At 41.9% G+C, this 16,253-nt stretch overlaps 1 protein-coding gene and 1 long non-coding RNA gene across 2 annotated transcripts; both read right to left on the reverse strand.

Annotated features, from left to right (window-relative positions):
* Nucleotides 1-7,386: 7,386 nt before the first annotated feature.
* On the reverse strand, nt 7,387-9,021 carry LOC132365419 (uncharacterized). Its single transcript, XR_009503099.1, has 2 exons — nt 7,986-9,021; nt 7,387-7,485 (listed from the first exon to the last, which is right to left on the reverse strand). It is a non-coding gene; the product is annotated as an uncharacterized LOC132365419 (long non-coding RNA).
* A 517-nt stretch (nt 9,022-9,538) lies between these two features.
* NDUFB4 (NADH:ubiquinone oxidoreductase subunit B4) lies at nt 9,539-15,672 on the reverse strand. The gene is made up of 3 exons (XM_059921029.1): nt 15,442-15,672; nt 10,906-11,052; nt 9,539-9,674 (listed from the first exon to the last, which is right to left on the reverse strand). The coding sequence occupies exons 1-3, from the start codon at nt 15,619-15,621 to the stop codon at nt 9,612-9,614; spliced, it is 390 nt and encodes a 129-aa protein (XP_059777012.1). The 5' UTR covers nt 15,622-15,672; the 3' UTR covers nt 9,539-9,611.
* Between the last annotated feature and the right edge of the window lie 581 nt (nt 15,673-16,253).

Raw genomic sequence — 16,253 nt, forward strand, 5'->3', positions numbered from 1 at the left:
AGTGTGGAAAATTTAAAGTACATACTGCCTTCTTTTTGTCATCTTTTAGGTCTTAAAACAAGAAAACCATATTGAAGTTCAATTTAAGATCTCAACAGTGCATATTAATAGCTCAATTAAAGTGAAAATTAAGACAGAATCTAAAATGGCTTTGATATAAGTAGCTCACCTATGACTAACTACAGAGCTTTTCCTGAGGAATCTTGCCCAATCATGTGGGCCTTTGGACTCTAATTAGCTTACTCTAGGTTTTTTAAATCTAAACTTATATCAGAAGCTTTGACACAACTCACTACAGCACTATTAACAGTGATACCTCATAAAAAAACAAGTGTATGCAATTCTATACAGTTCCTGGAATAGAAATTTAACAAATGGGGCAATTTCACTCATTAATGAGCATTTACTGCCCTTATTTTATAAATAAAATTAAAATCTAAAGGACAGGTATATTTTACAACACCACTTCTCTTAATAAAAGGACATGGTATCAATTGAGTGCATTCAACTGTAACTGAAAATCTAACATTAGCTTAACAACTAGGACTTTATTTCAAAAAAGAAGTCTGCGGTTGGCAGGTCAGGACAAGGACAATGATAACACGAAGTTATCCTGGAACCAAGTTCATTCTGGTTTTCTGCTCTGCTATTCTGGGATATTGTCTTATCTTCATCTCACTTCCATGTTCTTGGTCAGGGGAAGGGAGGAAAGCAAAAGGGTGAAGGGACAGAAAGATTTCTCCTTGGGAAATGTCTTTTATTGAGGGAAGGAAGCCCTCCCCAGTAGATTTCTCTTACGTCTCACGTGCAGAACTGGGTCACATGTCCACCCTTAGACCAATCCCAGGTTCATTCCCTGGGCGTGGGGTCATGCCCACCCTCCCTGAGATAAAGGGACTTCCACCACCCTCCTGAACAAATCAGGGTTCTATTAGAAGAAAAAGGAGAGTGAGTATTGGTGGGCAACAACTACTGCCTGCCATGGATAACTTCTTGTGGAAATTTGGCAAGAATAACATGGGAAGTGTCGGTTTTGAATCAAATATTTTTACTCTCACAGCCCCAAGAAGAGATAAATCTACTGATACCTGCTTTACACAGAATATGCTCCAAACATCTGCCTAGTTTCTCTCCAAATACATCCTTATTAAAATTGTTACCAACCTTCCCGGGTTGATCCCCAACAAAGGTCCTTCTGCCAGTGTTGTTGGAGCTAATAGAACAAGACCAAGTTCAGTTCAGAAGCAAAGGAAAACTTTATTCTTTGATCAAAGAACGGAGATGCGAGCTCGAGCCCTAGAGCACATGCTCTCTCTGGGACAGGCAACCGGAGGGGCTGCTTTATAGGGTTCTCATCTGCGGAGGGAGGGGCAGCGGAGTTCTTGAGGGTCATGCGCAGTTGTGCTGTTCACGGCACTTCAAGCTGCAGCCTCTCTTCACACAGCACGTGGCCATCTTGAATTGAGGTGTCAGGCACAGCTGTTCTGCCCCAGGAACTCTAATCTGATGTGTTAGGTGCAAGGCCTCTGCACACAGGCCCCTATGGGCAAGTGAAACTAGACTAAGCACAAGAGAAGAGGTTTAGACCTTAAATTATCACCTAGATTCCATCTTATTTTTCCCAGGACCCCAGTGGGCTTTGCTGGTGACAAAATGGCTTTTCAAGTCTTCTTTTTATACAGGGTAAGGAGGTCAGCTGGCAGTTGTCTCAATTGTCCCGACAGTCTCATTTCTAATCACAAACAGGTGACACGGACAATCAGAGCAGTAGGACAATCAAAACCTAGAATACTGATCCTCAAATTAGCAGAGTTTCTTTTTTTTTTTTAATTTTAACTTTTTAAAATTTTATTTATTTATTTTGGTTGTGCCAGGTCTTAGTTGCGGCAGGCGGGCTCCTTAGTTGCAGCCGGCAGGCTCCTCAGATGTGGCTCACAGGATCCTTAGTTGTGGCATGTGAACTCTTAGCTGCAGCATGCATGTGGGATCTAGTTCCCTGACCAGGGATCGAACGCACGTTCCCTGCATTGGGAGGTGGATTCTTAACCACTGCGCCACCAGAGAAGTCCCTTTTTTTTTTTTAAATAGACTTTATTTTTTTAGAGCAGTTTTAGGTTCATGGCAAAATTGAGGGGAAGGTACAGAGATTTCCCAAATACCCTCTGCCTTCAGTCATGCATGGCCTCCCGCATTATCAATATCCCCCACCAGAGTGGTATATTTTTTACTACAGAGGACCCTACATTGACACACGATTGTCACCAAAAACCCATAGTTTACATTAGGGTACACTCTTGGCATTGTACATTCTGTGGGTTTGGACAAATATAATAACATGTATCTACCCTCACAGTGTCCTACAGAGTAGTTTCACTGTCCTAAAACTCCTCTGTCCTCTGTCTATTCATCCCTCCCTTGGTTGCTTCCAGGTTATGGCCATTATGAATTAAGCTGCTATAAACATCCAGATGCAGGTTTCTGTGTAGGCATAAGTTTTCAACTCCTTTTGGTAACTACCAAGGAGCATGATTGCTGGATCATGTGGTAAAAGTGTGTTTAGTTTTGTAGGAAACTGATACTGACAAACTGCTGAAGTGACTGTACCATTTTACATTCCCACCAGAAATGAATGAGAGTTCTTTATCAGGGTTCTTGAAGAATTGGACAAGTTGTTTCTCCTATCCAAACCTTTCCTATAGAGTTAGGCTGTGAGACTAGCAGATCTTTAAAGATCCTTCCAGCTCTAACTATATACCTGCGAATGTGCTAGAAAAGTGCACATGGGGGTCCCTGTTCTTGAAGGCACCATCTCTTAATCCCTCCAGGCTGGATTAGGTGTCCTTTCTCAGTATTGGGCTCCACACCACATCAGTCTTTATCGCTTTCAAAGATATGCCCTCTGGAGTCAGCCTGCCCAGATTTAAGTTCTAGCTCAGCCCTTATTAGCTAGAGGACTCGAGCAAATTATTTAACCTCTCAAAATTTTATGATGATATTTAAGGTATGATTTTAATGAGTTTTAAGATATGTTGGGAGGTGTGTAAAGCCCTTACTTTAGCTTAGTAAAAAGCTTAACAAGCGTTGACTGCTGTAATTATTTTTCTCCATTTTGAGTTCCTCCAAGAAGAAGCTATATCTTCAGATTAGTATCCTTAGTGCTTAGTAAATGACCAGGGCTCAGTAAGTATTTGATCAACACAGAAAATGAGCAGTATGACACTAGCCGATGATGTAACCCTGGACGACTTGATCATGGCTAAAGATGACCTCTCTGGTGCCGACATCAAGGCAATCTGTACAGAAGCTGGCCTGATGGCCTTGAGAGAACGTAGAATGAAAGTAACGAATGAAGACTTCAGAAAGTCTAAAGAAAATGTTCTTTATGAAAAACAAGAAGGCACTCCTTAGGGGCTCTATCTCTAGTGGACCACAGTTGCCTTCCAGGAAAAGGTTGGAAGTGTCCTGACCCCTCGGAGGTGTGAGGTTGGGGAAGTTGCCTAGGAGTCCATGTTCCAGTTGACCTTCATTAGCACAGCATCCTGAGTACCTTTTGAGCATGATGTGTAGGATTCCCATCTGGCTCTCTTTGTATGTTGGTCATGTGCAGTGCTCTCTTCCCAATAAAGCGCCTCTTTCTCAAAAAAAAAAAAAAAAAAAAAAAACACCACACACACACACACACACACACAGAAGAGACCTGATGGCCAGTGTCCTACTAGAATTCAGCAGGACACAGGCTCCTCTATCCCAGTGGCTCCAGGAGACTAACCATCCCCAGTACCTGCAGACCAACAGCAGCTCATTTTCCTTGTGGCCTGCACTTGTCTCTCCTCCCAAACTCCCTGATGGGACCAAACTGCTTCTGTGCCACTCCTGCAGAGCATAATTTTGGCGAAGCTGCCCATCCAGCTTGTAGTACATGGCACCAGGGTTACTGAAACCCTCCATCTCCATCTACCCTCACCCAAGCCACTCCATATAAAATAATACTACTACTCTTTGATGCTGTCTCCATCTCACATAAAGAATAAAACCCTCTTTAGAAAACTTTGTTTTTAATTGATGTGAAACATATAATGTAAGCAGAAAAAAGTGCTTAAATGTGCAAATGTAGTTTCAAGAGAAGTCCCCTCTCACCTTTTCCTCCTATCCACAACAAGTTTATATCAGACTGCAGTCCTTGAATCCCTCCTGTAATGATTTCTGGAGCAGCCTCAGCCAAGTTGCCTCTCTCCCCCACCCCCAAGATTTTTCCAGAGCCTAATTATTAAATAAGGGATGAATGATTTAAATGCAGTTGGTGATAAGAACTGACTTTAATCTGATAAGATGATACTCCTTGTGATTATGGGGGAAATGAATTTGAACTTTAGTGCGTTTGCTCCAGAAATCTCAGATGTTTCACCAGCCATCCATCTCCAGGGACATTCAGAGATCAGATGCCAGACTTTCAGCTTGACTTTAATCCTATAAATCCTGAAACTTGGCCATACGATTAATGCTCACTGCACCTTCTTGGGATGATAAAGGGTCTCCAGGTAGATGACACTGTCCAGGCCACAGTGGTTATCAGCAGAAGGAGTCATCTCTAGCTCAGCTAGAGAAACGGCAGTAAACAAGGCAGCCAGAGAGGGAACTATCGGGTGTATTACAGTCATAGTTATAGGTACAAATGGGTCCTGTAATAGAAACATGATAAAATTCTGTTTGTTCACACAAAGGTAGAAAGTGGCACTGGAAGCTTTGAAAATTCAGAATCTTTGAATGTTTTCATAGGATTATGTTTTTACTAATTTTAAAGTGCTGTTCATATTTTTAAATCACACATATTTGATCAAGACAGTTTCTTGTTCAGATCTCTAATCTCTTCAAATACCCCATTAATGATCCTGAAGACTGTAGAGATAATCAATACCCTGTATCTTCCCCAAAGTTATGAGAAGTTATGTGCCAGGAGTGAGAAAGAAGAAAAAGAAAAATAAATCAGGGACTGGACTCAAGGGGATTTTGATCAGAGCATGAATAATCTTTTTCTCCAGGCAGGATCCATAATAAAGGGTAAAAAGACACAGTACTTAAACAAACCACCCTGTTAGAGAAGCAATATTGTTCCAGAGAGAGGAAGGGATGTCATACAAGGATAAGGAATTATTAAGAACACTGACTCCTCATGCATGTGCCTAAAGGGGAACTAACAGAGATAATATATTTAGACTTTCATAAAGCTTTCGACAAGTTCACATCTAAATAAGTCATCCTGGGATCGGCAGGGGCTGCTTTGTTCTGCACTGAGAGCTGTCTCAAAAATTGAAAATAATTTCTGGCCTGAAGTCTTACAACAGCCTGGTTACTAGTCATCCTCCAGCCTCTCCTACCCCAAGATGTTCCTCCAGGATCCAGAAGGATCTTGCAGGAGTGCAAATTCAATAAGGTTACTCCTGCTTAACACCTTCAAAGGCTCCCACTGTCATCAGGTTGAAGTCTAAATTCCTTACCTGTGATAAAGGCTTTATGATCTTGTTCCTGGTTACCTTCCTCAGTATATAACTATCAATTTTTGGATGCTCAGCATTTGAACCACTTTATGTTTGGGAATTCCTTACCTGCTTTAGAGCTGAACATACTACATGTTTGCTTTTTCAGTCTCCCTTGCAGCTAGAACTCACGCACACAACCTAGGCTCAGCCAATCAGATGCCCTGGACTTAGCAGCAAGTGATGGGAAGATACGGCGGCCTTGAGGAACTCTTTCCAGCGGCTGTACTTGTAACAAACTTGAGTTCTTGGGCCAACAGAAGCAGATTACTGGTGTGGGCTTCTGTGCCCAGTACCCCTAGCAGCATCAGTCAGACAAATGGCAGCACTGAGTGCTCAGATGAGGTGTAATCGGTGTTCTCACCAGGTCACTTCTGAGTGTGATCTGGGGCACTGTTCATGGTGATGAAAAATCTTTTGAAATTGATTAAACTCTTAAGAACACAATGCTCAATAATTCTCTATGTTAAAAAAGTGTTTAAAAAATCCTGCCTATGCCTCTCTGGGTATTGCCTTCTTTCAAAGTTTAGACACAAAAGATATACTGTAAATGTTTTTCCTGTTACTGAGGTGTACTAAAACAACTCTTGAGGAAAGAAGATTGGTATAATCAAGAATTAATATATTTATTTATTTATTTATTTATTTATTATTTTTAAAAATTTATTTATTTTTGGCTGTGTTGGGTCTTCGTTTCTGTGCGAGGGATTTCTCTAGTTGTGGCGAGTGGGGGCTACTCTTCGTTGCGGTGCGCGGGCTTCTCACTGCAGTGGCTTCTCTTGTTGTGGAGTGTGGGCTCTAGGCGCATGGGCTTCAGTAGTTGCAGCATGCAGGCTCAGTAGTTGTGGCACATGGGCTTAGTTGCTCTGCAGCATGTGGGAGTTTCCTGGACCAGGGCTCAAACCCGTGTCCCCTGCATTGCAGGCGGATTAACCACTGCACCACCAGGGAAGCCCAAGGATTAACATCTTTAATTTACCTTGGTTAAGTCTTAAAATCATCAAGAAAAAAAAGACATTTTACATCAGAAAAATTGGGCAGTGGATTTGAGCAAGTAAATAACAAAATAAACATAAATGGACAAAAATATATGAAAAAAGTTATCCTTCAATAATAAATGAAATGCAAATTAAAACATTTTCATTAATTAGGTTTAAAAATAATAATAGGGGCTTCCCTGGTGGCACAGTGGCTAAGAATCCGCCTGACAATGCAGGGGACGCGGGTTCAAGCCCTGGTCCAGGAAGATCCCACATGCCACAGAGCAACTGAGCCTGTGTGCCACAACTACTGAGCCTGCGCTCTAGAGCCTGTAAGCCACAACTACTGAAGCCCGCGCGTGCCTAGAGCCCGTGCTCCGCAACAACAGAAGCCACGGAATGAGAAGCCCACGCACCGCAACAAAGAGCAGCCCCCGCTCACCGCACCTAAAGAAAGCCTGTGCACAGCAAGTAAGACCTGATGCAGCCAAAAAAAAAATAATAATAGTAAACACTCACTGAGACCTGAATGTATGCCACTGTTCTAAATATTTTGTAAGTAATAACTCATTAAACAATGAGTTTAATAACAATGTAAGTTTTACTAGTTTATCCATTTTAAAGATAAGGAAACACAGAATTTAAATACATCCCAGGTCACTTCACCAGTAAGTAGCAGAGCAGGGAGATAAAGGTTAAGCAGGGGTGGGACTGAAAGTTCCAACTCTCTAATCACATGGTTGGTTCTCCAGGCAGCCAGCCCCCATCCTTAGGTGTGGCCCAAAACTCACCTCATTAATGTAACAAAAGATACCTTTATCTGTTTCATCACTTAGGAAATCCCAAGGGTTTTAGAAGCTTTGTGCCAGAAACAAAGACCGAATATATATTTATTATAAATCACAGTATAACAGGATTTCACTTTAATTTGAAGCTATGACTATCTCCTGGCCATTTGGGTCTTCTTGTACCTGGGAAACAGCAGACAAAAAGAAAAAAAAGGAAAGGTTTTCACACTGGCAGCACTAAGTGACCTTGATTACAAGGAGCTAGGGCTGCTGCTACACAACGAGGGCAGAAAGGGATATGCCTGGCACCCAAGGGATTCACTGGCTTATCTTGGAGCTTTCATGTCCAGTGATAACTGTAAACAGGCAGTTGCTGCAACAAAGCATCTGATGATGCTAGAGTAACTAAGGTTCTGGCCTTTGGAAATGAAGGTCCTGGTGACTCAGGCAAGCAACCTAGATCTGCAAAAGTTATGGCCAAGAGAAGGGAAATCTACAGTGGGGGGAAATGAAGATTATCAGCTAGGGCCTCAGACCAGTCACAGCTGTGTAGACTGTAGCTTGTTCCACTAACCCTCCTGTTAGACTGTACCTGACTACCACCCTGAATGATACATTGCAGATTAGACTCAATGTGTGCACAGACCCAAGCAGTACATGGAGTGGATGAGGAAATAGTATACCTCTTGTGCGTGCCTCACTTCCTCTCAGTCCATCTTTTTACTCCAGTTGCTGCTGCAGCTCTCATTTGCCTGCAGGTGTGACCTGACAATACTTCACCTCAGCTGCACAGCACACCACCTGCTTTCTGCCCTATGCTTCCTCCTCCACGAGATGCCAGTAAGAACCCAGTCAGCCAGTCTGAGGCATGCCCATACCTGGGAGTACAAGGGAATTAACTGCATGAGATAACTCTGGACCAAGAGGGAGAAGAGCTAGTACGTAAATATTCACTTTTTCCGTGTCTGGGGGTAAAATTCTGTGTCCATTCCACAGAGCTCCTCAGAAGGCCCCTATAGGAATTAAGCCCATTACTCCCAGAGGCAACGGGCCAAGAGCACAGTTTGGGCTCTGAAGATCACAGGGGCTGACAGAGCAGAATAGGAGCACAACAGGGCAAGGTGTGTTGGCTACGGCTAGAATGGGGGCCACTGTTGGGTGAGAAGACAGGGAGGGTGGAGGCCATGCTGAAGAACACAGGTAAAATGCTATACAGCATTGGGTTTTCCCTCAGCCTGTTTCACTCTGAGCAGTCTCCCACCTGTTCTTTCAGATCACTTCCTAACATAAACTATCTACATACAAGCTTTTCTCTCAGGCTCTGCATTTTGGGGTACTCCAGGCTCATACAAGGATCAAATGAGACAATAGTTGTGAATATGCTTTGAAAGTTAAAAGCAATATACTCATGTAAGCCAGCCCCACAGAGCATGCTGTTCTTCCTATAGCACTTGATTTTACTTTGTCTTCATAGATGAAATTGTCACCCTACTGTTTCAAGACTAAACTACAAAGCATGGGGTAGCTTTTATTGAGCAATACTCTGTTACTTCATTTTCATCTTTATGACCTTATGAGGTAGTAGGCATTACTATCTCCATGCCATAGATGATGAAAGGGGGGCCTGGTAAACTCAAGCTAAGATTCTAGACCAGATCTGACCTTCAAAGCCCATGCTCTATACCATTTTACCTGTTCTTCAGCATGGCCTCCACCCTCCCTGTCTTCTCACCCAGCAGTGGACCCCGATCTAGCCATAGCCAACACACCTTGCCCTTTTGTGCTCCTATTCTGCTCTGTCAGCCCCTGTGATCTCCAGAGCCTAAATCAAATGCCATCTCCCTAGACAGAACTGCTTCTTCATCAGCTTGCCAGCATCACTTTCCTGAATCGCTATCTTTTTTTTTTTTAAACCACAAGGTTGTAACTGTTCTGCTGCATTTACCACTGGGGCTGGAGCCAGACGACAGCTTAGGTTTTAAGTAGTAATAAGCACTCAAATAATAACTGTTGAATAAACAGTTGTCAGAGTGTGTACTCCTTGAGCACAGGGCCTAAGTTGTCCTGTTGACTGCTATAATCTGAGCACAATAGCACAATGCCTGGCTCATAGCAGACACTCATTTGTTGAATGACTGAATGAATGAACATGAATCTGTTTCTTCATTAAATTGTGAATTCTTACAAAGTAGGGATTCTACAATGTCCAGCAAATGTTTGTTGAATCAAAGTAATATTAAGAAAGAAAAACTTTTTAATGATTAATAGACTCATTTAAACAACAGTACATATAGTCATCATTGCCGGACTTAATATGAGATGTTAAACGTTCGATCCAATTTTCCTTCCCGGATAAGTTTTTCTTTCCTATCCTGTATAGATAGAAAAAAAAAAAAAGTACATTAAAAACAATGCATTCTGGCACAATTCACGGTATAGCTCTGAAAAACAGGAATGAAACACTCCCAGCCTAATTACAATCCCCTATTGTCTAAAGCCTACAGAGTATGAGTGAGGAAGTAATAATCTGAAGAAATAAAGGGACCATAAGAAAACACTCCTATTGAAAAACACCTATATTTTAGTAAGTAGAATTATATTATCCCACATAAATAGCATACACTGAAAGCAAAATGTAAATACCTTCTAGGTAAGTGTGGCCTACCTTTCTGTTAAGCAATAATTTATCAGATAATCAAAATATATACACTCCAGGAGAGTGGACTGGCCGGTTTAAGGCAGAGCTACATCGGTGGGCCCCAGCGTAGATGGGAACATGAGGCCTGGGGGCTGGGTTGGGGACCTAGCATCAGAGCGGTCTAGTGTCAAAGATTCGCATGGCTTTCTGTGCAGTCACATACCCAGGCCTCTGGTGGCAGTGAGCCCCACCACAGGCTGCTTTGGCTTTTCTGTTGTTGGAGTATTAATATATTTTAACATTAATTCACAAAATGTGACCAGCATCACTGGAATTCATCCAGACAGGGAGCATACTAAGTGATATATGTATTCTGCTAATACTTAACCCAATAAACATCTCTTTTAAAAGCAAACAAAATAAACTAGATATAAAAATTTGCAAAGATAACATCTAAAGATTAATCAGAATAGAAAAGGTTAACTTCTGCACATCAAATGAGAAAAAAGAATTTAACTTTTTAAGTTATTTCTATATTCTCTTGCTTAATATACACATTATAATTTCCTTACCTAATCTAAAACACATCAGGAAAACAAAAATAAATAAAAATAATAAAACACAACAGGAAAACTCTTTCATGAGCTAAGTTCAAGTCTTAGATATTTAAAGTGACCAATTCATTACTTTAAATTCTAGAGTAGCCATTAAATTAAATTTGAAAGACCCAGAGGCAATCGTAGTTTATAAGAAAGTATATTTCTATATGAGATGAAACAATAAAGCAATAAAACTAAACATATAATTGAAACTTCCTGTTTTAACTCAGTTGGAAAGGAATAAAGATAAAAGAGGAACTGAAGGAAGAGTAGAAAGACAAGATGGGAATTGTCAAGAGAGAGAGCTGCAGCCAGCACAGAGGGAACCTATCACACAGATACCAAACACAAGGTCCTAATACTTACTCTGTCGGTTTTGAAAACATAATACCAGAAGAGGAGGGGCCCAATTCCAAACAGAGCTCCTAAAAGTGAGGTCTTGGGAGTGGGTCTGAAATTGGGATAGACATTTGCTGATCTTGCATAGGTCCAACGAATCAAGGCAGGATCTTCCTAAAATGAATGAAAACAAAAGATACAGGAAATTAAGTTCTACACTAAGAAACAATCTCATCAGGACTTTTGTGGAGAAGCACAAGAGATGCCCTTTGTTCTCTTCTACAGTTAAGGGTATACCCTGAATATTCCTAAATAGCTTCAACGAAGATCTTTCATTTCCAGTATTTGTTGAATAATTCTCTGATGATCCTGTTCAGAATTTAAAAGACTCATATCATCCTTCAGCTTCCTACTTATTTAAGATTTAAGAATCCTCATCATTTTAAGCTGTCAGAGAAGGCACTTTTTTTTTAAATCATTTTTTTCTATTCTTTTCTGGATTGTTTTTGGCTTCACTGTCTTTCTCGAAGTATGACAAACAGAACCACACAGTATATCCAATGAGGACAAACAGATTTCATATGCTCTATCATACTGTGAACTTTGTTTCCAGGACCTTTTCTAATGCTATGCCCACACTGGTCTTTCCAGGCTACAAATAAACTGCAGGAAGAGGAAGTCAGAGGTAGGCTAACTCTGAACTTTACATTTTTTAAGCTGACTTCGCTGGTATTTTAAGAGCAAAATTATTACATTTCACATTATTAAAATACTTTTTTGAAAGGACAAGGTTGTTAAAGAAAAATAATCAGATTGTCTTGGTTAAGAAAAAAAGTAACTGTCAATTTTAATATATTTATACTAGAATAACTATGTAAGAATAGCAAATCTACCCCAAATATGTAATTAAATTTAATTAGCTAAATACCCTAATGATTTTACAAAATTATTTGCTCCAGTTAACTGATAGATAAAAATAAGCAAATGAAATCAGCTTTAAAACTTTAATACTAAGCTGTGAGGAGAACATTCAAGGTCTTAACCAATGCCAAGAAGTCATGATTGGTAGGACATAAACAATTAAACTGGATCTTTCACAGTAACATTTTAAACCAAACTGTTTGTCAAACTCTTTGCAGAGACAGTAAAGAAGGTGAAGACACAAGATACAGGTTCAAGGGGACATTTGAGCTCTATACCTGAAAGGATAAATACATCTATCTATTCTTGTATCTATCCCTTCCTGCTATACATGCATTTGAATGACTCTCTCATGCCAGAATTCTCTACCAGTCACCTCTCTACACCTAATATCTGCCAGATCTGTCTTCCAGAAACAGACATTTCATTTCATAAAAATACCAATAGCTCCATGACCATAGTTCATTGAACAAGGTACTGTTGTTGAAAGAGGTTCCAAAACACCTGCCGTGGGAGACAGTTCTCCTTCTCTGACACCACTCCACGTCCAAAGGACTATCAGCAGCATGTGACATGGTGAACACCACTTCTTTTTTTTAATTTATTTTATTTATTTATTTTTGGCTGCATTGGGTCTTTGTTGCTGCGCGTGGGCACGGGCTTTCTCTAGTTGCGGCGAGCGGGGGCCACTCTTGGTTGCAGTGCGTGGGCTTCTCATTGCGGTGGTTTCTCTTGTTGCGGAACATGGGCTCTAGGCGCTTGGGCCTCAGTAGTTACGGTGCATGGGCTCAGTAGTTGTGGTGCACGGGCTTAGTTGCTCCACGGCATGTGGGATCTTCCCAGACCAGGGCTCGAACCCGTGTCCCCTGCGTTGGCAGGCAGGTTCTCAACCACTGCACCACCAGGGAAGCCCATGAACACCACTTCTTGAAATCATTTCTTCACTTGGCTTCAAGGGCACACACCAGCTTGGCTTTCCTCCTAACTCTCTGGCCATTCCCTCTTAGTCTCTTTTGCTCTCTTCCTCCTTATCTCCCCAGTCTCTTAATATAGGACCTCAGACCCTGTGGGTCTTTCCTATCTACATTCACTCCCTTGATAATCTCTAGTCACATGGTTTTAAATATCCACCTATAGGCTGATGACTCCCCAAAATTATGCCTCCAGCCCTAGACCTCTACCCTGAACTGCAGACATAATATCCCACTCCCTGCTTAATGCTGACATATTGTCTAATTGGCAAATGTGATGCCAAATATGATGTATCCCAAACTGATTTGCCAATATGCCATTCCACCTTCATCCCTGATCCTTTCACACTCTTCCCTATCTTGGTAAAAGGCAACTTCATTCTTCACTTCAGTCAAAAACCTTGGAGTTATCCTTGAGTCTTCTCTTTCTCTTACACCACATATCCAATCTGCCAGCTAACCTAATTGGCTCTACTTTCAATACATAACCAGAACGGACCACTTCTTACCAACTCCACTGCCATCACCCTTGTAGCCACCATCAACTAAGAAATTAGATTACTGTAAAAGGCTCCTAACTAGTCTCCCTGCTCCTGCTTTTGCTCCCCCAGAGTCTCTTTTCTACTAAGCAGCCAGAGATGTTGTTAAAATGTAAGTCCTGATTATGGGACACCCGACTCAGAAAAGTCCTTTCAATGGCCTATGAGGCTTGGTGTGATCTAGTCCCAGGTAACTTTCCCATCTCATCTCTTCCTACTCTGCCCTCACCTTTCTCCATGTTAGTCACAATGGTCTCTTCAGTATTTTGGGGATTAACAAGGCACACTCCTGTCGAAGGACCCTCGTATTTGCTGTCCCCTCTGACTAAAATGTTACTTTCCCAGAGAGCTGAATGGCTAGCTCCCTCCCCTCACTTCTCAGAGAACTTCAATGTCACCTTCCAAGTGAGGCCTTTCCTGTGCCTTTCTAAAACTGCAGCTGCTCTCCCTCTCTACTACATACACACACTCCTAATCCCCTTCCTTGCTTTATTTTTCTTCTTATCACTTCCCATTACCTAACAGACTAAATGATTTAATTTTTTAACTTATTACTTGTCTTCCCTCTGGAAAGAAAGCTTTATGAGGACAGGAGTCTTTGCCTGTTTTGTTCTCCACTGTTACCACAGTATCTAAAGAGGACATGGTACATAACAGATCCTGAGCAATTATTTATTCCCTAAATCAATCATTCTTAGACATTAGGCAAAGAATTTCCATGTATTGCTCAATATATAACTGTCAGGCCCTCATTTACTTAACAGAACAACCAGTGAGGCTGGTGTAAAACCTGTTTTACACAGCAAAACTATAACTGCCCTGGGTCACAGAACTGGAAAAAAGAAAATCTGGAGTTTAAACCTCAGCTCTGTCTGACTCAAAGTCTCATTTTTTTTTTTTTTTTTTACTACATCTTACTATCTGGCACATCAAACCCAACCGTGTGAGTATGTATATAATCAATGTCTCTGTCCTCACCTTCTCCCAAGTAAATGAGGTTCTGGCTGAAGACAATATAGCCAAATGGTTAAGAGATGCTTTGGGTTACACAGACTACGGTGCAAATTCTGCTCTAGCACTTGCTAACGTATATCACTCTATGACATACTTGTCCTTCCCATGTAGTCTTTCTCATCTGTAAAATGGGGATAGTAATAGAGCTTAACTCTTTGAATAGCTGTGATATTTGAATATCATTCAGAAAGAGTTTCAGTAGTGCCTGGCACATTGTAAATTTCTTTCAATTCTCACAACTTCCTAAAATTCCTGCGGAACACCAATGCAACTGCTGGGAAGTCTTTTTTCTTTTTTAATCTAAAAGCACACTTCTTAAATAATAATAGCTATCAGTTTACTGGGCATGTATTATGTGCCGGGAATGTTATACAGACTATCTCATTTAACCTCACAACGATTCTATAAAGAATGTACTACCATTTCCATATATGAAAATTAGAAAACTAAGGTTCAGAAGGGTTAGGGATATTGCACAAAGTCATATAGTTTGCTAGTACATACTGCCTCGGCGTTTGACTCCAAAGCCCAAAGCTTCAGCAAGCTGTAGGGTGTTTGGGTCTTTAAAAGATATAAACCGAAAAATCACTATATACCCTTCAAAAGAGAGCAGTATTGCTATAATTGTGAACTGAAAAGTGGAAAACATCTTTAAAAAAAATACACACACACACCCCACATTTCCTGAACACTCATCACAAGCCAGGCACTGTGCTGGCCGGTCACGTGCCTTATCTCATTTAATCCTCCTAACAGCCTCATAAGATAGGAATTACTATATTATCCCCATTTTTCAGACAGGAAAACCGAGGCTAAGCAGCAGAGTTGAACAACTTTTTCAAAATCACTCAGGCGGGAAGTGATCAAGCCGAGGCTCAAAACCAGCCTGGTGTGAATCCAGAACCCGTCCTCTTGACCACCGAGCTCTCTGCCCAAGGTCAAAGGGCTAATGAACTGGCCTGCTCTCTGGGCCTGGAAGAGGATCCATGTCTAAAATACTCTCCGGGAACGGTGACCGCCCCGCGGCGTGATCCCCCTTGTCAGGTCTGAGCTGCCCAGCCCGACGGGACCGTCCCGACTCTGGCCCCTCGATTCCCACCCGCTGGCCCCTCACTCACGATGACCCCACGACGGCTGGGGTCGTTGTACTGAAGCAGATACTCCCGTTTAAGCCGGGATCTTATGGCCAAACGCTCGGCTTGTGCCTTCCGGGTTTCCGGAGATATGTCGTATTCAGCTGGGTCGAGGGTAGTGGGCAGGGTGGCCAGGCGCGACGGCTTGTACTTGGGGAACGACATCTTGGCGACCCGGCGCACAACTGCGCCTGCGCGATCCGAAGCCCGCCCTCTTCAGTCTGACCTTCGTCCCGAGGCAGTGCGCCTGCGCGTCAGCCAGAGGTTGAAGATGGAGTTCAGCCTCTTTCCTCAACCTTCCTCACGGTCTTGGCCCCCTAGTGGCGATCTGCGCAGGCGCAAGGTACTTTCCTCGCCTTCCCCACCCCCCTTCCCCTACCACCCTCGAAATCTATCGCTTGTTGCTCCTTCCTAGCAGCCGTATCTCTACTGACATACAGAACTTATTATGTGAAGTTGAGCTGAAAATGGGATTGACTGTGGATTTCTGATTCAGTGTGGGTTCATCTCTGTGACTTGCGACAAGTCACTTAACTTCTCGGAGTTTCCTCTTCCTTATCCTGGAGATAATGACCCCTATTCTATCCACGTAGCAAAACTGTTGTGAGGATTAAAATAAATAATTAATAGATGCCAACATACTTTGCAAAGCACAATTTCTCTTCCAAGAAAAAGAAAATTAGCTTTTCTGTGCGTTACCATATTAGATCCATACAACATAAGCAGAAGAGTATTTTTCATTGGCATGAAATAATGTTTAATAGGAGAATGATGTTAGAAGTGTTCCCTGCCTGACT

Source organism: Balaenoptera ricei, chromosome 4, assembly GCF_028023285.1.
Source record: "Balaenoptera ricei isolate mBalRic1 chromosome 4, mBalRic1.hap2, whole genome shotgun sequence".
Lineage (NCBI taxonomy): Eukaryota > Metazoa > Chordata > Mammalia > Artiodactyla > Balaenopteridae > Balaenoptera > Balaenoptera ricei.